Here is a 23,132-nt window from a genome sequence, read left to right on the forward strand (position 1 = left end):
AAATTGGTTTGCACTAATTCTCATTAAGTGAATCATGTTTTGTTTGCATGGACCTGTGGATAAAGTAATGGGTGCCCTGTGTGTTTTAATTTGGTCCATGTTAGTTCAGGTTTATGAGTATGACCCACACGCTGTATATATAGTATAATCATATAGGTGTGTAGAGAAGAAGCAGCCGTAGTCAGTCTGTCACTGAAGCAGTTAATAGAGAGTGAGGAGGATGACTGACTTCACTGTTATCAAGTAATAGGCCTATTACTGCAGACAGATGGACAGTGTGTGTGTGTGTGTGTGTGTGTGTATGTGTATGTGTGTGTCCGGCAGTAGTCTCCAGGACAACCAATCGATTCCTCATTATGGCTTTAACACACATTGATCAGGGTCAGTCCTTCAGACACACACACATGTGCACACCCGCACACACACACACCCACCCACACCCACACACAAACACACACACACACTCATTACAGTAACAGACATTGATCAGGCAGACCTTCAGGGCCTTAGGGAGTGTCTGTAAATCAGACTACTGATATTATCATCATTACCTGAGTGTGTGTGTGTGTGTGTTTGTGTGTGTGTGAGAGAGAGAGAGAGAGAGAGAGAGACAGAGAGAGAGAGAGAGAGAGAGAGAGAGAGAGAGAGGATTTCCTAAAGTCATCACCTTGGAGTTTAACAAATCTTCAAATTTCAGACCTTTTTTCTGTAACCGGTTGTGTCCAAAGTCACCCCCTATTTGCTATGTAGTGTCCATGACATGTCCACTACTGTCTGTTAACAATCCAAGAATGCAACGCGTTGCATTTTCTCAATGTGAAGGTCGCCGGTGAAAAATATAATGATTAGTAATTGTCAGATATCTCAATTTTACTGCTCACTATTGAGTGAACTATTGAGTGTCCACTATACAGGAAGCAGTGAATGAATGAATGAGGGAGTGACTGTGGACCTGGCTCAGGTCTCTTGATAAATGGGACATGTTTTAAGCAGCGGGGGATGCCTTTTTCTAACTGGCAATAGCATGAAAGTGTCTGAAGTTCATGTACTCTGACTGCGTTTTCGAAGAAACAAACTGCGCCTCAAGTTGATTTAAGCTCCACATCACTGCTGTTTTATCTCTGCTGTTGAATTGGAGGAAGAAAAGGAAGTGTCTGCCTGACTTAACTATCAACCACAAACATGAAGGAAAGCCTAATAGTTCTTGCCGCAGACCAGTCAGAGCTATTTCATCTCACAGACAGTAATTACAACAGTTTAAGCGTAAACTTGAAGTGAACTTTTCTTTAAGTTTTATTTATTCGAGTTGTTGATTGCCTGATTAAAATTGCTATTAAAAGTTATCACGTGTAGCTCACCCCATAAGTGATGTAATCCAGCTGTTAGAATGTTGTCAGGCTATTAAATAGGCGTTATCAGTCACTATAAGCACCATAGATAGACAGGACTTTCTCCCAGGAGGCCGGGTTTCACATCCCGTGTGAAACTAAGTAGAAAAAGGAAGCCTTTTTGTTTGTGTTCAAAAACGTAACATTTCATTTCAAGTTGAGAAGAACGTGTAGAACATGGAGCTTTTAAGTTTCGTTTTCACTTTTACAACATAGTAGGCGTAGTAGGGCCCTAATGACCCACATCTATGGTGCTTGTAGCGACTGATAACGCCAATTTAACGGCCCGATAACAGTCGAGTCAGGTGCGTAATCAGCAAGACACCTCTCCCTGCAACAACTATAGGAGGTAAAAGGTTTGCATCCCTACTTAAGCATCTATGTAATCTTCCTAAAAGGAATTCTGATTTATCAGCAGCCTAAACTGTACTGTAAGGCACATCTGGGTCCCAGGATGTTCTCTCCCCTCCTCTCTATGTAGCTTTCTAATAACATTGTCTTCCAGCTTTGTGCTGAGATGCTTGTCTGGACGCGAGGCTCTCCTGCTGGTAGAGTCGCTGTGATGTTAACTCAAACATGCAGGCAGCTGCTAAACGCCCACAGCTGGTAACCGAACATCCACTGTCACACCAAATGCTGCTCCTCTCTCTGTCATATAGTCTCTTCATCTCTCCCCCTCAACTTCCTCTTGTTTCACCGTCTGCCCTGAGGCCATTGTCACATCACATCACTCTACCTTTTGCTCCGCTCTTGGTCATGTCCCCAGGACTTCCACCTGCTGGTCAGGTGTGTCTGTATGTGTGCAGATGATCAAGTATTCCAAGATTTCTATAACAATGCATGTACTTTATAAGTAGAGTATGTTTTACAAGGTTCATATACTTGCTGAGGCCTCTCCTCTCCTGTGTGCCAAGCGTGTTGGAGAGCTACGGTGGCCGACGCGAAAACGTGAATGTCTTTCTTCAGAGCCAGATGGAGCAGTGCCAGTGTGTAGAGATTGAGTGTATGTGGGAAGTGAGTGGTGAAGCAAGAGAGAGAGAGTGGCGGCGACGGGAACATTATCGACTCCGGCCCAAGCGGGAAATGTTAACAGAGTTTGTTTTGTCCGTTCTGAAACATGGCGGTGCAACATGGAGGACTCCATGAAGAGGACTCGCTCGCTATTTAGATATAAATAGCTCATTCTAAGTTAACAAAATCACAAAGACTATTATTATCAAGTGATTATACACTATAGAAAACATACTTATTAATATTATATTCCATTTCTGACAATAAATCTTCCTAATTGTTACCCACTGGTCCTTTAAGTAACGCCACTTCCGGAGTTATTTTGAGTCAAACTACGATATTTTCCTGAGCCTAAATAAGCAGTTTTGTTGCCTAAACCTAAGGAAGTTGTTTCCTGTGAAGACAAAAGTTTATTTTGAAACAACTGTTCGAATGTAACGAACGTAAAATTGACACGCGTTGCTGGACATTCGTAGGAAAACGAATGAAAAAGGAGGAATAACTTTTTCTTAAGATCTACAAACCGTTGTATGAGAATACTTTGAGAGCAGAGGAGATTAAGAAGACGAGAAGAGAAGAGAAGAGAAGAGAAGAGAAACTAGACCTAGCATGAAGTTAAATGATTGATTGAGGCAGAGTACAAAGACAAGGTCTAAATCATTAGTGAAACCATTATCGTTGACTGCAGCTTCTCTGTCATATAAATCACTTCTTAACTCACTGCTTTACTCCACACTTATTGTGTAAGCCACATAACCGTGAAACTGCCTACGTGCCCGTCTGATGTTGTGCTTTTATGAGTTTACTTTAAAGCCAAAAAGCTGATCATACCTCTATTGTCTCTCTTGTTTATGCAAGCGTACATACGTATGTGAGCTGCATGTGTGTTTTAATATTACAGACAGCATCTGACTTGGGTGTGCTGTGAGGTAAAGGAAGCCTGGAGAAGGAGGAGAATGAGGAGAGGATGAGAATAAGAGACAGACATATATAGAAAGGGGATTTAAGTGATGGATAGACAGAGGCTGGAGGATAAAAGAGGATGAAGACAGATATAGGTTGAGGAAAGAAAGGTCTATAAATGATAAAGAGAGAAGAATATATGCATTTTAAAGAGGGAGGAGAGGGATATGAGGAAATAAGAGAGAAAGAGAAAGACAGGGAGTGTGGCATTTGGCTCTCTGCCTGTGTTTTCTCATATGCAATGCTGAATAATGATTTGGCCTATAAAAGATTGGCACACTGCGGAAGGATGAAGGTGAGGAGATGTGAAGGAGGGAAGGGAAGGAAAGAGGGGGAGACATTAGATGGAAGGAGAGGTGATGAAGAAGGAGGTGTGCAGGGAGGCGGAGGGGAAAAGGAGGTGGGACGGGGGAAGGCGCAAGAGCAGATGAAAGATGATAGATGGGGTCCATTGGGCGGTGGTGAGGGGGCGGGAGAGGTGAGGAAGGGTGAGATGAATGGAGGGGAGAGGAGAGGGAGAGAGCCAGGAGGAAAGAGGAGAGGAGAGAGAGAGAGAGGAGGTAGCTGTCAGGATGATTTGAGCCTGCCCTCAACGGACCCTGACGCTGCACTTTTCCCTCAGCAGCTGTGTGTGTGTGTGTTCTTTCCAAACACTCCAAATAGAGATCTTGCTTTCTGAGACAGAGCAGTGCAGTGAGCTAAGGGGAAAATGTGAAGCACACAACTAACCGCTGGTGCAAAAGGCTACATACTATAAAAAAAAAAAAAGGATTCTGTAGCAGTTTTTTGACCTTAACTATCTTGGCAGTTGCCACATGGACGAGATTAATTTGCATCATAAATATTCATCATTAAAGAGAGGTGGTTTCCTCTATTATACAAATAAGTAAAAAACTAAAATTAAGTGGCTTTTCTCGCCAATACATTCTTGAAGAGCTCCAAGAGAAAAGAAATATATTTAGAAATACTGTCAACTGGATTTGTTCACCAGTTTGGATGTTATCAGCCAATTGAATGGGCATTATCAGCAGTTATCAGCCTCATATATGGGTTAGAAGGGGCCTGCTACACATACTAGTAGGTTCAGAAGGCCGTTATAATCTATTCACATGGCTGATCACCGATACAAATACAAGAAGATGACCTCTACTGGCCGTAGTAATTACGACGGGAGGTGGAAGTCCGGTTGATGTAGTATAAAGAACATTTCTGGGTGGTGGTCTGGGGCGATGGATGGGTAAAACAAATACAGGACTTTTATCCGTGAAACCGCTGTTTGTGTTCTGTGTGAAAACGTATTTATTTACTTATTTTACCGTAGTTTTGTGATGTCATTAATGTAGTACTTATTTGAACCCAAACCACGATCTTTTCCTAAACCATACCAAGTCGTTTCTATTGCCTAAAACTAAAGTTTTTTTGTTTCACTTTCCCAATGTGCAGGTTGGCCCGTCTAAAGCATTAGAATGGTTGTGGTAAGCACTGATAACGCACATTCAATCAGCTGATAACATTCAAAATGGGGGACTTGTTGCTGTGTAGTCTTGGGTTTAAACTGTTGATGTCTTATTGTCATTTGCAGTGTTAAAACAATAATTTGACATTTTGGAAAAACACACTCATTTGCAAGAGTTAGAGGAGATCGATACTACTCTCAGACGTGAGAGTGGTATCAATCTTCTCATCTGACTCTCGGCACGAAAGCAAATAAGCATATTTTCCCAAAATGTCAAACTATTCCATCAAGTTACTGACTAAACCTTGCGCTTACAGTGATACAGTGAAAGTGATGGTTGGAAATAAATTAGAAGCAGAAAGGAGTTGTGAGAGACTTTCCAGTGTAAACACACGCTCTCTCTGATTTAGTTCTCCTCAGAGCACACTGAAGTCGACGGCTTCCGTGTGTTAACTAATAAAAGTCACACCACACATAAGGCTCTTTCAGATGAAATAAAGTTTTCTTTAACAGTTGCACATAACTTTCATCAACTGTAACTGCAAATGAAGCTGGGCGTAAAAAACAAAAGTATGGTTGTGAAGTGCCTATACCCAGACAGAGTCTCATCTGTCCGTGCTCCAGTCCATCATGTGGTTTTCAGCCTTGAATCACGCTAACGCTACAGCTGTTGGGTGACAACTGAAACCTGCCACCAGTGATGGACTAATGTAGTACCATGATGCCGGTCATGTGAAGGGAAACAGGAAGTCATGGTGCATCATGATTGGCCATGTCTATACTGGTCTTAGCGGAGGCACAAGCTTTCTTTTCATCCCTCTCTCACTCCCTCCAGCTGTTAAATTGCTACTGTATATGAATCTTAATGAAAACATCTCTCTCTGTCCGACCACACCTCCATCGATTTTTGCCTGCGGAGCCGGCAGCGTGCTTGACAAAATGTGATACGTTATGGATTACAGATTACCATCTTAAATTGCAATCAGGAGCATAGTAGATGAGATTGCTCCAGCGCAGTGACATAATAAAACAAGCCCCCGTCTGACCGGGGCATGCAGATTCATAACAGCGCTGTTTGTGTGTACAGATGCACCCGTATCATGAGTTTTTATTTATGTGATGAAGAGATACAGAGGAACCATATTGCCTGTTCATAATGTAGTCTTTGTCTACAAACAGATGACTCCTTTGTCTCAACAAGATGAGTGTGTGTGCTCTCCTCTCCGTGAACTGAAGATTAACATCAGTTTTCTGTTTCTCAAAGATTGTTGTGAAGTTTACACGCTTGAGAAAAGAAACATCATTTTCCTACGGCCATATTAAAAGAATCTGATGATTTGAGAAAAAAATATTAAATATAAAATTAGAGAAAGAGATAAAAAAGAGGGTCAAACAACATTTGACATGAGACGGAGACACTGGTATGTGTGTGTGTTGCTGACAATCACTGGCTGACCTCGTACGTCTGCCCCCCCGCAGACACGCACACGCACCCTCCGCTTCGTCTCCTTGGCCTCTTTGCCCTCTGAACCTAACAGCTCAATTTCAGCCTACCCCTGCACACACACACACAAACACACACACGCCAGGCGTTGGGCGCCTGTAGACTTAAATAGCTCCACACTGGAGGACACTTGTAAATAACAGCCTATTAGACTGGAGATGTTACCACCAACACTGCAAATACCTCACTCTTAAGGCCCGGACACACCAAGCCGGCATCAGAGAACAAGCGGAGATGAAGGCCGACCGTTGCGTCGCCTCACGTCGCTTTTGTCTTGGCTGACAAGTTGTATTTGAACACACCGCAAAGATGACAGCTGACGGTCAGTTATCACGTACGTTCTGCGCCTGCGTGAGAGGAAATAACTCTCTGCACCAGCAGGTGGCGGTAGTCTATATCCGTCATTCAAAAAGGGAAACCGGAAGACCGAGGACGGCGGATATACAAGCCGTTGTTATGATACGTACACGAAACAAAGCAGCGTTTACCAACCATTTTCACATCACTCTCACTCACCACTTAGCTTCATTCCAGATGGCCATGTTGTTGTGAAAATATCTGTGTGTTGGAATGATCAGATGATATATAGCTGAAAAATGAGGAGAGCCTTCTGTGTTTTTCCTCTTGACTTTACTCGTTGGCTTGCTTTCCACACTTCCGTTTTTCTTCTTGTGCACTGATTGGTTTATGCTGAACAGCCAATCAAAGTGATTTCTTTCACCGACAGGCTTCAACGTGCTGACCGGCCAAAAAACCTCCAACACGGGCAGACTAGAGCCAACGGTGCGAGACACACCGCAAAAACTAGGGTGACAGACGCTCACCGACGACCCCAAACTGTCCGACGGTCGACCGTCGGCTTGGTGTGTCAGGGCCTTTACTGGCATGGTTTAACAATTACTTCTCAAAAAATGTTAACTTGTCATTACTGGAAGCAAACTGAACCAAAGAATAATATAGAACAACCACAAATACACACATACTGTACTGTGTGTGGCATAATAAATAAATCAGAGTTGTTTCAACCAGATTCTCTCCTCCTGGGAAACTACTGGACTTTAAATGGATGCATGCAGGATAGGGGGAGTGTGGGTAAACAGAGAAGGGAAAGAGAGAGAGCATCTAATAAAACTGATCCGAGGATAAGAACTGTAGAGTAAAACTGAAATAAGACGAAGACAGTGGAGACAGAGGAGTATGCTTTTTTCATTTCCACAGCAGCACAGTGCGAGAGTAAAGCAGAACAGAGCAGGGCAGAGCACAGCGGGCCTTCTCAACCTTTCAGCCTTTCAACAAACAGCCAGCCGGTGAAATATTGATGCTTCAATTCCAACAAAGAAATGTCTGACCAAATGATTTTGGTACATCTGAGTGGGGAAATTCACCCATCTATAATTGATACGGCTGAAATGTTAATAAGTGGAGGGGAAAGCACCGGAACAGAGAAATAACAGGAGAGGGGGGAAAAGTGTAAGTGTGTGTGTTTCTGCCCTCTAGCCTGAGTCAGTGGGTTTGTATCTGTGGCTCATAGGGGCCATTAGATTCTCCCCTCTACTATGTGTAGGAGTAGTTTCAATTACAGTAAGGCAAGAAGACTTCATAAAAACATGTAGATGTTTTAGTGTTTTGTGTGCATGTCTTCTGCTCAGATAACTAGTAGCTCCCCCTTCTGAGCATCTTTCCAAATTATTTTGAAAATTAAAAAAATGCTTCAGCTTTGCTCAGAGAGTCAAATGTGTCATCTAATTATTTTTCGTTTCACTTATTTAGTTGGTTTTATAAATATTGGACTTGTAATCATATTGTTTTTAGCATAATTGCCATTATATGAGCTGCAGCTGCATTCATTTAACAAAAAGCCCAGTGAGGCTTTGTACTACATGTAAATTTGGCTCTACAAATAAAACAAAAGTTTTTAATGTCTTAACATTCTTTCATATTCCTCTTTAAAGTACTTTGTAACCTATAAAAACTTGATTTTTACTATCCTCCTCACTTCAGTGATCTTAATGTGATTCTTCACTGGTGTGGTACCTCTCTGCCAGCACTTTCCCAGGATTTCCCAGCATGCCTGTTTGCTTTTCTTGATCTCTGCGTGCCGTATTTTCATTTCATGCTGCAGAACTGCCTGCCTTTCTTCCAGCCTTACACCATGCAGCCAAAGCCAAACAGCCCAAAAAACAATGATGGACACCAAATCCTCTAATCTGTGTTAACTCTTCCTCTCAAAGTGTGAAAAACCATCCTGGAACAGCAAACGTGTTGCAATTAGACTTTGATAATTAGAGACAGGGGACCGAGGGAGGTCCCTGAGTGATTATTATGGGATAGCTAAAGCCAGAGAAACAGGAGGAGAGTGGGCTGAAGTTCACCAAATACAGAAACTCTCACTCAGAGACAGGCTGGTGGAGGCAGAAACTCCAAAGAGACAGGAAGAGAAGTTTTTTTCACAATATTGTAGTAAGCAGTGTAGTTACAATCTGACCTAGAGATATCGAAATCTCTTAAATCACTCTTTAACTCTTTCTTCTCCAAATCCTCTTTTTGCCACCCATCCCATGCCTTTAAAATCCTTCCATCCATCCATCCATCCACCCGGTCTTTACCTGCAGTCCAGTTTCTCTATCTCAAAATGCGGGTTGAAGTTGAGGACGATGCGTTGCGAGGGCTCGGGGGCTGTGATGACCCAGCGACAGTTCTGGTGAGGTGGGTACTCCAGCGGGTAGCCGGGGGTGGTGATATAGCCGGCATCGCTGGCATCTAAAAAGCCACCGCAGGGCTCAGACGCTGGATGGAGAGAGAGAGAGAGAGACAGAAAGTCAAATTCACAACCTCTCAAGTTAGAAGAAGTCAAGAATAGCTGCAGAAAAAAAAAAAAATTTCTGTGGCTTTGATCCATTAAATCACATTGTGTAATATATGGAAAGCTCCATAAGCTGGAAGATGAAAGCTTTGTTAAGATTATTGAATATTTTTCCGTAGGTTAATACACAAGTTTACACATCAGACAAACATCATAGATTATTGTTTCTCGGTGAGATAAAAACAAATGAATGGGGGAATAAAAAGTGAGACGTTTGAGGGATCTATAAGAGGAGAGGTGAAGAAATAAATTGCTATTGAAAGACCGATCAGATAAACCTCCAATATAATAACTTCACAGAAGCAGATCCAAGTGTAGAGCACCATCGGGGTCAATGCTGTTTACTTATCGGGAGCACGTCAACGCACAAACTCTTTAAAATTACTTCTTTTTTTTTTTCAACATATTAAGTCTGATTTCACACCGAGTTCAACGCTGATAAAACGCAGATAAGAGTTGTTTGCAGAGACAGGATATGAGAAACAAAGACATGTGTGTCTATGTGTCCATGTGGATGTGGAGGTCAAAGGTCAACTCAGCATCACCACACACAAAGACTCCATTCTGACCCATGAACACTGACACACAGACGCACACACCGCGAACGAGCCCTCCAGATGCCGCAGTCACTGTCACAGAGCGGATCCACTTGTCAGCGGTCATACGTCTGCGTCGTGTCGTAAACAAAGCCACCCATTCACCGCCGCAGATGTACCCTGACATAGATGGGGTAACTCATATATATCTGTGACACCCGACGGCATAACACGCACACAACTCTACTGTATTACATCTATGGCGGCTATTGTACACCACGCTGGCTGCCATGTGTGATAGACTGTGAAGACGTTCTGCATGAGCTGAACTTCTTCATTGTTTAACATCTGCAAAACGTAAGTTAAACCATCATGCTGGACACACGACTGAGTACCGTCTTTGTTAAGTCAAAGCACTTCCAGTATAATGGCACAACATGAGCCACCATCTGCCACAAGACACTCAAGAACCAAGGTTGTTAGTTAACAACCCTGCACCAATCTAATAGAAGTATGTAATATAAGTAATAATACAATGTTTTTCTGTGCTTGCAGACTAATGACTTATTTTAGACATATCTTAAGCAGTGTAGTCTTGATTGTGGGAGAAAACTAAAAGCAACTGCTTTGTGTTTGTTTAGGCTGTTCTCGTACACCGATCTTAGCCATACCTATGAAAATGAATGCACTGTAATTCATGAATATCCCAAAATATTTGTGTGTAATTCATGTAATGGTGAACCAGGAAATATAAATAGCGGCGAACGTCACGTAGGGAGGACATCGGGGTGTATAGGTGGGTCAAAAAGTTCATTTTGAAAAGACTGTATGCGTGTACCGAGCTCAAATTGACACGTGTTGCTGGACATTCGTCGGATATCATGGGATATCATACAAACCTTTGTATGAGAAGACGTTGGTTATATTTTATTAAATAGACCATTACTTTGAGAGAACTATCTTATCCAAGGAATTATTTCTGCACAAAACTGTGATTACACTGTAAATTATTATTATTATTATTTTAAATGTATACCTTTATTTTAGGTGGATATTCCCATTAAGATTAAAATCTCTTTTTCGAGGGAGTCGTGGCCAAGACGGCAGCATAAAAAGTTTCACATGAAAAGCACAAACAAAACAGCAAATTACATCAGATCAAATAATCCTTAATCCTGTTTTTAAAATCTTCTGTATTTATAAAATAATCTAGTATAAAGAGGACCTACTGTGCTCGTTTTTAGGTGCATACTTGCAATTCTGTTTGTATACCGTTTACATGCACAAAAAACTATATACACTAAAGCAAAGAGAAAAAGCACAAAAGCCTAATAGGTCTTCTTTAAAGTGACTCTGTAGCTCACACCAAGATGAGCCTGCAAAAACTTTAAAAGCACTTTCACCAAAGATGGTGCAGGTTCGAGGAATGACGTGATGTTACATTATTTGTCCACGTGACTAAAGGTTGCAGCTACTGATAGTTTCAGGCGCCAGTAGAGAACATAGCAGATGAATTTCCAACAAATATTTTGAGCGAAATGATGGCCACGATGGAACAGGTTACACTAATAAAAACAGCATCTGTGAATGTCGGCTGCTCGGTGGGAAGAACTTGGCCGGTGAGCAACCCCTTAGATAATTTCCTGTTTATGAGGGAAAATAACAAACTCACAATCGAGCTGCTGATGGTCTATATTATTGTTTCAATCAGGGCTGAATGTCCCTCAAGAAAACTTCCTCATTAAAAAAGAAGAAGAGAGAGAAATGAACTTGTTGTGTAACGTCTTGCCGTGTGCCACCAACCAGCCCGCTGTGCTGTGACGTTTTTATTTATTGCCGCTGTGCTGAGTGGGGTGACATAGCCAAGTCAAACTACTCAGCAGAACACAACATATTTTACCACTATAAATAGACCGGCTACTGTAAACCTACTCTGAGAGGAGGCACGCATGCAAACATTAACACACACAGCATAAACACTTTATCAGACACCGTCTTCTAAACAAATTCACACGGGAGGGTAAAACAAACAGCTAAAATCTCACTTTATTTTAAAATCATGGCTGCAAGGTCAGAGTGAGTGACACTTTGGCATCTATATCTGGTGTCTACCTCACACTGCCTGCAAGCAATTAATGATCAGCCCTCCGTATCTCTGTGCCTCTGTCTGTCTCTCCCTCCTCCGTCATGCTGCGAGCCAACCCGTCATGTCTATCTCCTCCTATCGGTTTCCAATCTCCCCGGTGACATACAGTAATACAGGAGTAGAGTTACACGGCCTGTGTAACCCGGCCAGACGCATTTCATCTCAGCACCACCTGGATTAGTGTTTAACCACTCTGGAATCTCACAGCAGCATCAGCCAAACACCACTTTTAGCACACGGCGTGGAGCTAACTGTCTTTAACGAAAAAATCTGGCATATGCTGAGGCGATCCGAGGGGGAAACATCTAGGGTTGGTAGAGACATGTCCCTGATTAATAACCTATTGCATGACACTCATAATGCATACTTAGTTGTTATTAGATAGGTAGGATGGGTCCCAAATGAGAAGAGTGCAAATGTGTTTTCGATAGATTCAGCCCTCAGATGAAACTCTGAACGAGACAATTAAGTTTATTCTTTTTTCTTTTTTTAGAGAGGACGACTTTACTCTTTACTTTGCTGCAGCTTTCAACCTACTTTCAGCCTCCTTAACCAACTAGTGGATGCACAGTAGAGGGGGTAGACAAGTTTAAATGTACAACCCTGGCATTGGCCAGGGCGGATTGCTGCCCGTCAGACTGAGCCAATCTAATACTTTCAAAATTGAGGGGGATATGAGTGGCCCCTCCAAATTTGGACTGCAAAACAACCCACCACTATCCATCTACAGCCGTTCTATATTTCTACTAGTGGAAGTTCTCAACCCCTACATACACATCTAGCAGGGAAAAGTCATCAGCAGTTGTTGTGTGCGGCCGAGACTGAGTAATAGGCTGACGGGGTGGGTAGAAAACGGCAGCTGCATTCACTTGCACTCGGACATTGGAGCTTCGTTTCTTTCTTTTTTTTATTGGATTATCCAAAATTAGGGTGGCAGCTGAGGTGGCTGTTTTAGTGTTAAAACTAGCATGCTTTTCTTCGTCTGTTTATGCAATTTGTTATATTTCTACTCACACTAACTATACCCTCTCCTCCCAGCTCCTCTCCTATCGTCACCTCTGGCGTGCAGCCGATGAAGACATCACCTCCCAGTGTCTGATGAATAAGGCTGGTGTGATAGAGAGGCAGACTCTGTGTGTGTGTGTGAAGTATTGTGTCTGCTCAGGTTCAATGGTCTATCAATCTCAGGACACACACACACAAAGTCATTCAACGCATCCAAACGGGGCAGGAAGTCACACACATTGAGGTGCCACTAAACACATCAGTGAATTTTATCCTCTTTGTTTATTTGATTCATGCGCACACCATACACTGTATATAAGAAGTGGACGAAGTCACTGTGACTTCACCCATTGGTTTGTGGACTGCAGTTTTGAAGCCTCGAGTACGGCATTTTGCTTTATTTTGCCCCCTGCTTTATGGTCTATTTGACTCTAAATGGGACCATAATTTACTAAATGAACATCATGCTGTATTGAAGAAGACTTGAAACTAGTGATTGAGAGCATAAACTCATGTTTACAATGTTTACTGAGGTAATAAATCAAGTGAGAAGTTGAGACTTCTATACAATCAGACTTCTTTTTGCAACCAGAGGAGTCGCCCCCTGCTGGCTATTGGAAAGAATGCACGTTTAAGGCATTAGCTTCACTTCTCAGACCCAGGAGTTGCCCACTGGAGCACACACACATAGATATACAGACATTAACAGTATGCTGAGGCTGAGCTCATCAGTCATTATAATGAAGAGTTCCCGCAGTGATAGAACAGTGTACTGGAGGAGCGGAACATTTTTCTTTTAGGTAAGACAGCTCACTGCCATCTTTATGTATATTTATCAGGAAACTATATAAATGCAGCTCCCAAAAGTAAATCTATAGCAAAGCTGATTTGTATTCCACACAGCGCCTGCATGCTGGGAAGAAAGTTTAATGTCTGTGTGTGTCAGAACAGAGGAGATGCTGAGCTGGGAAAAAAAGCCTGAATTCATGTCAAGAATGATCAAACAGGTAAAAGTGACAGAGAGAGAAGAAAGAGGGGCAGAAAAAGATGTCTATAAGGCAATACTAACATACAATGAAACAGGAGAACCACATCAACACATTTCCTCTGTCTGTGTTTGTCCCTCACAGAAGACACAAACACGTCCCACCCTCTTGACCTCGGACTTCACATAAGACTGCTTTTCTCTCTCAGCCACATCAGCATGTGTGATCTTCAGGGAGAGGTTGTATTTAGACCACAGCTTCACAACAAAATGCACAAACACAAACCGCTGAACATCGCTTATCCTCCTCTGGCTCAGACCACACACACACACACACACACACACAGAATAAGCAGCAGTAAACGGCGCTAAGCAGTCAAGCAGGGATATAAGACAGGTCACTGCATTATTTATGTCTCTCCGCCACGTTTAGTGTTGCATCCTGATAACACCTATTCAGCAACTTTTCGCCGCATGCGCACACCTCAACACACAGATGCACCCAAATAGAGATGTAATAAAAACTTGCATGCACAGCAACACGGGGCACACAGACTATCCCAAAACATGTAGAAAAACACACACATGCTTCCACATTGCAACTTGAACTAGATCCTTGTTTGTTGGCCTGAAATGCAAATGTTCTGACCTTGTTTATAAGCTCTCTAACAGATTCATTTTCCCTCTGAGTAAGGGAGTCTGATTTGAGACACTTTCTGCCTGTCGCAATCGATTTGGTCTGTGAAAACTTTGCTATTGGACCATATTCTGCATTCATTCCCACTAGCCGGAGCCCATAATGAAAGCATTAGTGCTTTAGCAAGTGTTTGTGTACTAAAGTGAGAAAGTGTGTCTCACCCAGCTAACCAGAGAGCTTGTTGAGAGCGAGACTATTGTTTGGCAGATCAAGTTATTATCCACCAATACTACTGGCCTTAATACTTAAAACAGTACAGTTAGCCCCACATTCTCATTATTGTGACCTTGTTGGAAACCAGTGGGCAACTCCTGGGTCTGAGAAGTGAAGCCAATGCGGAAGTGCATTAAACCTGCATCCTTTCTAACAGCCAGCAGGGGGCGACTCCTCTGGTTGCAAAAGGAAGTCTGATTGTATAGAAGTCTATGAGAAAATGAGCCTACTTCTCACTTGATTTATTAAATCTTATTCAGAGTTTGGTTGTACTTAGCTCCACCCTCTCATGTCACTTCTGGATGCAAATTACCAAGACAGCGACGGGCAAAAACCAAGATGCTGATCGCCAAAAATCAAGATGAGACGGCCAAAATGCCGAACTCAAGGCTTCAAATGGCAGTCCACAAACCAATAGGTGATGTCACGGTAAATACATCCACTTCTTATATACAGTCTATGGTATTATCCACCAACACTGGTCCCAATACTCAAAACAGTACAGTGAGTCTCACATTCTTATTATTGTGACCTTGTTGGAAACAATTTAACAATCAATATCCTCTGACCATCTGCATCAAAGCCTGAGGGGGAATACATGCTAATTTCCCCATTGATTTCAATGCATTTCTTACCGTTTACAATGCATTTCCAGCAGGATGGATTCAGTTCCAGCATTATGAAACACTCACAAAACGCTTCAGGCATTGTTACCTTAAACGGTGGAAATATGACACATTTGTTGCAAAAAGCTTTTGTGTGACTCTGGGAATATGAGAAACGCTGAAAATAACAAGCTGAAATGTCTTCTTTGGATCCGAACCAAGGAGCTTTTAGTTGTTGAAACCTGGGAAACCTCAGGAATGGACAGAGAGAGAGAGGAAGAAAGGAAGGAGGAGGCTGAGCAGTACGAAAGAAAGAAAGAGAGCATAATGCCAGAACATCTGTCTCTCATCATCGGAAAAGAGAAAGTCAGCAGCACAGAAAAGCTCACTGGACAGAAAGTACAACTCGCTCACACACGCTCACACAAACACACACAAACAGGTGGGTTAGTGCTTTCCTCCAGGTGCCTTGCATTAAGCCACAGCGGAAAACTACAGAGAGAAAAGAGTGAGTGTGTGTGAAACAGAGAGAAGGATGGCGGAGGACTACAAAGGGTCTGAGAAACAGAGAGAGGAGAGACTCATAAAAAAAAGAAGGATGAGTGTGTGATACAGATAAAGAACTGACGTGAGAACAAGCTCCTCAACTCGGGAGCAAAGACACCACCTGATCTATGAGGCTTTAGTGAGTAATATGACAGTGGACAGAGGAAGATACAGAGACAGATTTTAGATCAATAATGGAGAGAAAGTAATGATGACTAAGTGAAAAGATAACTGAAGGAGAACAGTGTGAGAAAGGGCACAAAAAGAAGTGTAATAGGAAAAAGTAGATGTTCAAGTATGACTAAAGAGGAAGAGTTGTAGGTTAAATGAATTGGTTTGGGCAGCCCAGTCACCAGGACAAAATGTTGGCATTGTACGTTTCTGCAAACCACAGATAAGTTGAATGTGAACGTTTTTGCATTCGGTCAGAGCAAGTGATGTAGTATATCGAGGGATTGTTATCGAAACTTACATGGTACGAAGGTTTCGTGGTATAATAATGAGTACAACAAGCAAAAAAGTCCACTAAGGGTGCGTGGGAAGGGTAGTGGAAGGGTCAAACAAACACAGGACTTCCACCCAGGAGACCGCTGTTTGTGACCTGTGTTAAACCAAAAGTAAACATTACACACTTTACGCTTTTTACGTAATATTACATAAGAAAGTAAGATTTCTACAGGGCGCTTGTTGTCTATTTACGGTAGTTACGTTGTTACGGTTGTTAAATTAGGTTGTAAAGTTATTATTTTAACACAAACTATGATGTTTTTTCTTACCTTAATCAAGTAGTTTTGTTGCCTAAATCTAACCAATCGTTTCACAACGTTAATCACGTGTCACTGTGCGTTGACATTCAAAGTATCCTGTGGTGTGCAGAAATGTACAATGCCAATATCTTTTCTGGCGACTAGGTTGGGTTTGGGACGTGTCATGCTGCCATGGTTGGATAACTGATCAGCCAAAGTGGACAACTAAACTACCAACAGTCTCAATGTCCACAAGTTTATTGTGATAAATTGATTTGTGATCCGTCCGTCCCCTCTAGACCGCCACATAGAAGCGTTTTCTGATCCCTCTATTGGCAGTCTGACATAATCTGTCTGCGCCTTCCAAAAACCGTAACAAATCACTGTTGAAAAAATAAATCTGTTTTATGATGTGACAATGTGACAATGCTCTGGCTTGACCTCCTCACTACACAGACATTTTTGCTGTGACTTGAACGTAAATATAAGTCATCTTGAAGCACTTGCTTGTCGTTTTTCTTGGGAGGACAGTCTCTCACTATCAGCTATAATCACAGGAGCATTTAAAGGCATTACTATCTGTTTTTAATGTCCTGTAGAGGAGAAGGGCCCCATGTTTCTATCTGGTCCTTATTAACTTCAGTTGACATTGTGTTTATGCATTCCTATTCAAGATTACCTTTAATCATACCATTGAGGTCAAGTGTATGTAGTTTCCTGCCTCGGTTTTCAGTTAACAGGGCCTTGCTATAAAAGAGCCTGTATGCTCAGCTATCTTCTCTGTATAAAGAAAGGTTAAATAAACAATATAAAGAAAGGTTAAATAAACACAGGTACTGGTACAGTCGGTTCCTGGCACCCTAAAAAAAAGTCTTCTTTGAAGTCTTGTCTCAAAAAATACTAAAAGCAATGTAGCATACTGTTCTTACCAACCCATTCTGGCTCCCAATGCGTCAACACTTGGTCAGTGCCACTCGGCGTCTGATACCAACATCCTTTAGCATCTGTATGAGATGCACCAGGCTTTCAACTATCTCCAACATAAACCCATCCGCGACATTATTAGACGCTCAGAATAACTGACTTAGTTTAATTAGCAAGAAAGTCTGCATAGGGATCAAACAACAAACACAGGACTTTCACCCAGGACACTGCTGTTTGCGTCCCGTCAACTTTGATTTATTTTACTGTAGTTTTATTACATAACTTACGTACGTTACTAACGCCAGTTACGTAACAAGTGTACTTATTTTGACACCAACAACAAAGCTTTCCGAAGCCTAACCGAGTAGTTTTGTTGCGTAACTAAACATAAAAACTAAGTGAACCTACATTGGAAGTTTATTTTGAAAATACACTGAATGCATGTAATAAACAGATACTGTACGTTTTTTGTGAACACAGAACTTTATTTTGAAAAGACACTATGCATGTAAGGAGCAGAAACTTAACACGCTGTCCCTGACGCGTCCAAAACTGATGCTGAAGGTGTATCTAGAGCATCATAGTTTGAACCGTCTGTATTTGACGAGTTGGGAGTGAGAATGTGCTGTTCTTAACTACATCCAAACACAATCCTAGCTGCATCTTCAGCTTTTAGTTTGAAAATCTTTACTTTGTGTATGACAGAAAAGTTAAACTTCTGACCTTTACTAGAATGCTGGAGCCTGTTATCACTCATCTTAATATACTAAAGAGTTAATTATGTAAAGAATTTGTGTTGATCAGTGGAACCTAAACCGTCTATACTCCTTTAAATGGTTGTAACAGAAATAGTAAAAGCAGCCTACTTAATGCAGTAAATAAGCCTTTTAAGATGTGAATGAATGAAGTCTCTCTAACAAACCATGTGAATGGATTTCAAACAGTTGAGCTTCTTCCAGGCAGAAGGATGAGAAAACATAGGTCGGCATAGATTGACAGAGTCAGAGAGAAAAGACAAGGAAGATTTCCCACCGTGCAAAGCGGGGCGAAAAGAAGGCGAGGGGGGGGGTTTTCTTAATCGGAGCGAGGGAAAACACTGACAGAGGGGAGGTGTGGAGAAAGAGACAGAGAGCGCTATTAAAGGAGAGGTGAAGTGCCATGAAAAGAGGAAAACAACAGGATGATTCAGCGTGAAGGGAGAGAGGAAAAGGAAAACAACCTGTGGCCTCGCACGGCACAGCTCTGGAGGGACTACTGAGGACACACAAGGCTTACAGCTAACGCACAAACATCTCTCTTTGTGAGGGTGATGGGTTTAAAAGAAGGAAAATGTCCTCATTTGAAGGATGTCCATGATCTCCCCTTCCCTCTGAGGACATTTGTTCTTCACAAGTGTACAAATACAAGAACACACGCACACACTGATCTCCCCTTCCTCTCTAATTACTCCAGTCATTACCAACGGCCAATGAAGACACTAGAATACTAACAGTTTACTAATGACATGATAACTGTAATTAGAACATCCTGCCGGACCCACTAATTGTCCTTTCCATTTTACAGACGAGAGCGAGAGAGGGAGACCGAGCCGAAGGTTAATTTGCTTAATGTTTATTCGCTCGCTGCAAACTAGGTTGTTGATGTCAGTAGACCGACCCACTATTATTCTAATGATGGCAAGACTATAATGTCTTCTCGTTAGATTCCCTAATTTCTTCTTCTTCTTTTTTTAAAGTTGTACGTCTAATTTAAATGTATTTTCTTGAGAAAAGTGCCTTAAAAAGAATAAAAGGAAATGAAAAACAGCAATCTGAATCGGGAGATGAAAAAGGATAACCCTTAATCCTGAAAGCTGGTGAGAAACACCTGCTACCTGCAGGATCATTCTGAAATCAGTCTCCTGCAAAGTGTCACCTGCCACAGATTAGCATACTCAGTTTTCACACACAAAAGAGTTAAATTGGAGCTGTCAATCGATTAAAGTATTTAATCATGATTAATCGCACATTTTTTATCTGTTCAAAATGTGTCTTAAAGGGAGATTTGTATTTAATAAACATACCAACATGGGAGTGGGCAAATATGCTGCTTTATCCAAATGTATGTACAGTATATATTTATTATTGGAAATCAATTAACAACACAAAATAATGACAAATATTGTCCAGCAACCCTCACAGGTACTGCATTTAGCATAATAAAATATGCTCAAATCATGGCAAACTCAAGCCCAACAGGCAACACCAGCTGTCAGTGTGTCAGTGTGCTGACTTTACTATGACTTGCTCCAAACTGCATGTGATTAGCATAAGGTGGACATGTCTGTAAATGGCCATGCCAGTTTTTCCTCGCCAAAATGTAGAGCAAGTTTGGAGCATTATTTAGCCTCCTTCTCAACAAGCTAGTATGACATGGTTGGTACCAACCTATTCCTTAGGTTTCTTAGCTTCATATGATACCAGTATCTTCACTTTAGCTTTAAAACTAAAACTCGCAAGTTGCATTAAAGAAATTGGCGGCGTTAAAACTAAATTTGCATTAATGTATTAATATTGTATTACCTTTGACAGCCTTGATTTAAATCTAACAATCACAGTAAAGGGATTGCTTGAAATATTTTAATTTGGTTTGGCTACTCTTCTTGAATAAACGGTTTCGATGAAATGGCCTCTGATCCAAACTATTACGTGAGTGGAAGCTGAAAAAGAATCCATCTACCAAATCAACTATAATGTAATTTCATTCTCAAGATAGTCATTTAGAAATTGCCTATATTATAATGAGCGTATTTATTAATAATATGCTTTACCTTGGCCAGAAACCCTCCTGTGCTCGACAGAGGGGAATAAATCTGGGTTGGTTTACTGCAGGTGGCTCCACTCAACTACCGCTTCACACTCTGCTGCTTTCCTCTTATTTCACTAATGCCCTCTCATGCTCTCTCTCCCCCTCTTTCTCTCTCTCTCTCTCTTTGGCACTACTTTCTCTCTCTCTCTCTCCATCTCTGCTCACTCGTTCTCTTTTCATTGCTCTGTTGTTTCAGTGTGCTTTACTGGGATGGAGGTTCGAAAGCCATATAAGCAAGGCTGTTTCTGGCCTTCTGTGTCAGCGAACCATCTAACACATCAGATAATACAGCAGTAATAAAGAACGACTCACACGGGGAAGAAATAATCACAGAAAATAACTAGAAAATACAGAGACAAACACGTCTGGATGAGCTGATTTCTTTTTATAGCCGGCTGCTAATATATTTTGCTCCTCATATCACTCATTCACTCTTTTTTACTCTTGCCACAATAATACGCTGATGTATTTCCAGCCTTTCTGAAGTACGCTTGCCAATCTGAGTAATTATCCGTGGAAACACACAATTACAGTGAAAGGAGCCAATACAGTTAAATTCATATTTATAGAATATAATATCTGTAATATTTTTCAGGCTAATAACTAATCTTTTCTCACGCAAAGTAATTACACAGAACGGCTGCGTTAGAGGCAGCGAGCTAAAACGGGCTATAACCCCATTGTGTGAACAAATGACATGGATGGTTTGTTTTATTGATGGCCAATCGGAGCTTACAAAGCATTATGACCTCCAACGATGTAACATTTAATTATTACAAGCCGGCCCCCTCGGGGCGACACGGCAAGCAGGTTGTGTTAGATGTGGGGCAAAAGCTGGAGGCTAGAAAATACCTAATGCATTATGGGAAGCCACAGATGAGATACATAAACCTATAGATTAGCAAATCTTGTTCAATTCTGCAGCACAATGACCTGACAATTAAAGGCAAGTGGAAGCATGCAGTCCTGCTGTAGCATGCACAACCAGAATGCAATTATTTGCAGAGTTAGTGAACCTTAAAACTATGCCAGACCTCAACAACTCCACCTACATGTATGTAGGTGGAGTTGTTTACTTTTTCACCCCAAAAGCTGGACAAGAAATGTCTCCCCACTCTGTCTGAGACTTTTGAAACTCATGGACTGGTTGCAGCTGTCAAACACCGTCTCATAAACCAGTCCTCGGTGCATACCTGTGGGCCAGTCGCCCCACCGCTAGCTCACTTCTCACACTGTGCATCACAGTGAGCCTGTTTTCATCATCCAGCACATCTCAGCAGAGACACTATAGAGGCAGACAGCTGGTCTTGAGTGGCCAATTATGTCCGTTTATCTCCCTTGCAGGCACAGCTGCGATCAAACGGAATGAAGAAACAGGATCAAACAGCGAGGCTAAAAAATCATTCTTCCGTTTCGCTCACTTCTTCTCGCAGCTTCCCTTCTGCCTGTTTCTGTCTCCGTTACTTCCTGCCCCTCTACTTCCATCCCTCCCTCTCTCTCTCTCTATATATATATATATATACACACACACTTCTTAGTCTCACTTTGCTTTCCTTGCTCATCTCTCCGGAGACAGCGGAGCAGAGGCATCTGTAAAAGTTTACTGCTGAGGAAGCTTCATCCTGCAGACTGCTGCTGCTGCTGCTGAGCATGTGTGAGCTCCTCTATTGGGGGTACCAGCGGAGAGATCTCAAAAGGAAGCTTGAAGAAGTCCCCAGAAAAATGTTGGTTCATATATTGTCAGAAAAATAACAGAATATCAATCAAAGTCCTCATATCAAAATATGAGTTTGTCAGTGCCTTAGAAAACTAGACATATAGTGGTAATGTTATATGGAAATCTTAAGGAAACTGGTCATGGTTAAAAGCAGAACTACCTAGTTACAGGGAAAAACTGTGGTCATGGTTAAAAAAAGCGAGGATGACTGCATGGTGGTAGGAGGCGGAAGTGAAACCCCGGTCTCAACTTAAACTATTTGTGCTTTTACCCTGAACACCACAACTTCTCTCTATACTTCCTGCTTTGACCGAGGCCATTTCAAGCTGTTGATCAAACAACCAGTTGTCCATTTATCTGGATAGGCCAGTCTCTAGATTTTACATACAGTGTCAGCAGTTATCAAATGTGAAGATCTACGTCTCTGTTCACAGTGGCAGGGCACATCAGAGGTGAAGTGTGATGTAAAGAATGCCTCCACTGTTCTCTCTGTACGCTGTTGTTTTCCAAAACAACATTTTGGCAGACGGTCCACTCAATCCGAGTCATGAGATCTGCAGAAAGCCCCGGCTAGCCTCCTGAATAAGCCCTAAATCAATAAAACCTAGAATGTAACCAACTTCTCCACAGCTGCCCTCTCTCTCAGCTCCCTCTTTGCTAAACTGTGTACACAAAATAGATTCATCTCAAAGCAGAAAGTGGGCCTTGAGGTGAAAATATAAAAAAAAAATATTCTGCCAAGTTTTCAATCTTTTTTTTTGGCATAGACAGTTATGAGAAACCTTTAGAGACTGTGAGAGGGTGACAAAAACTGATTTTTTTTGCTTCTAAATCCATGAAAAGGAAGGGTAGTTCCACTTTAAATGATTACACACATGGTGTTTTCTTGTTTGGTTTATAAAACTCTCTCTCATTGGCTGGGACACTTCAAGTTACCCATAAAAGCCTGACATGGAGTCACCACAGGCAGGTTTGTTTTA

The 23,132-nt window shown here is 41.8% G+C and overlaps 1 protein-coding gene across 2 annotated transcripts in view; it reads right to left on the reverse strand.

Annotated features, from left to right (window-relative positions):
* nrp2b (neuropilin 2b) overlaps positions 1-23,132 on the reverse strand; it is a 119,098-nt gene that overhangs the window by 93,487 nt on the left and 2,479 nt on the right. For both annotated transcript variants that reach the window (XM_037788973.1, XM_037788974.1), the window contains exon 2: positions 8,929-9,109. In XM_037788973.1, coding sequence (XP_037644901.1) covers positions 8,929-9,109 — 181 coding nt within the window. The remainder of the gene's footprint in view (positions 1-8,928; positions 9,110-23,132) is intronic.

Source organism: Sebastes umbrosus, chromosome 13 (assembly GCF_015220745.1).
Source record: "Sebastes umbrosus isolate fSebUmb1 chromosome 13, fSebUmb1.pri, whole genome shotgun sequence".
Lineage (NCBI taxonomy): Eukaryota > Metazoa > Chordata > Actinopteri > Perciformes > Sebastidae > Sebastes > Sebastes umbrosus.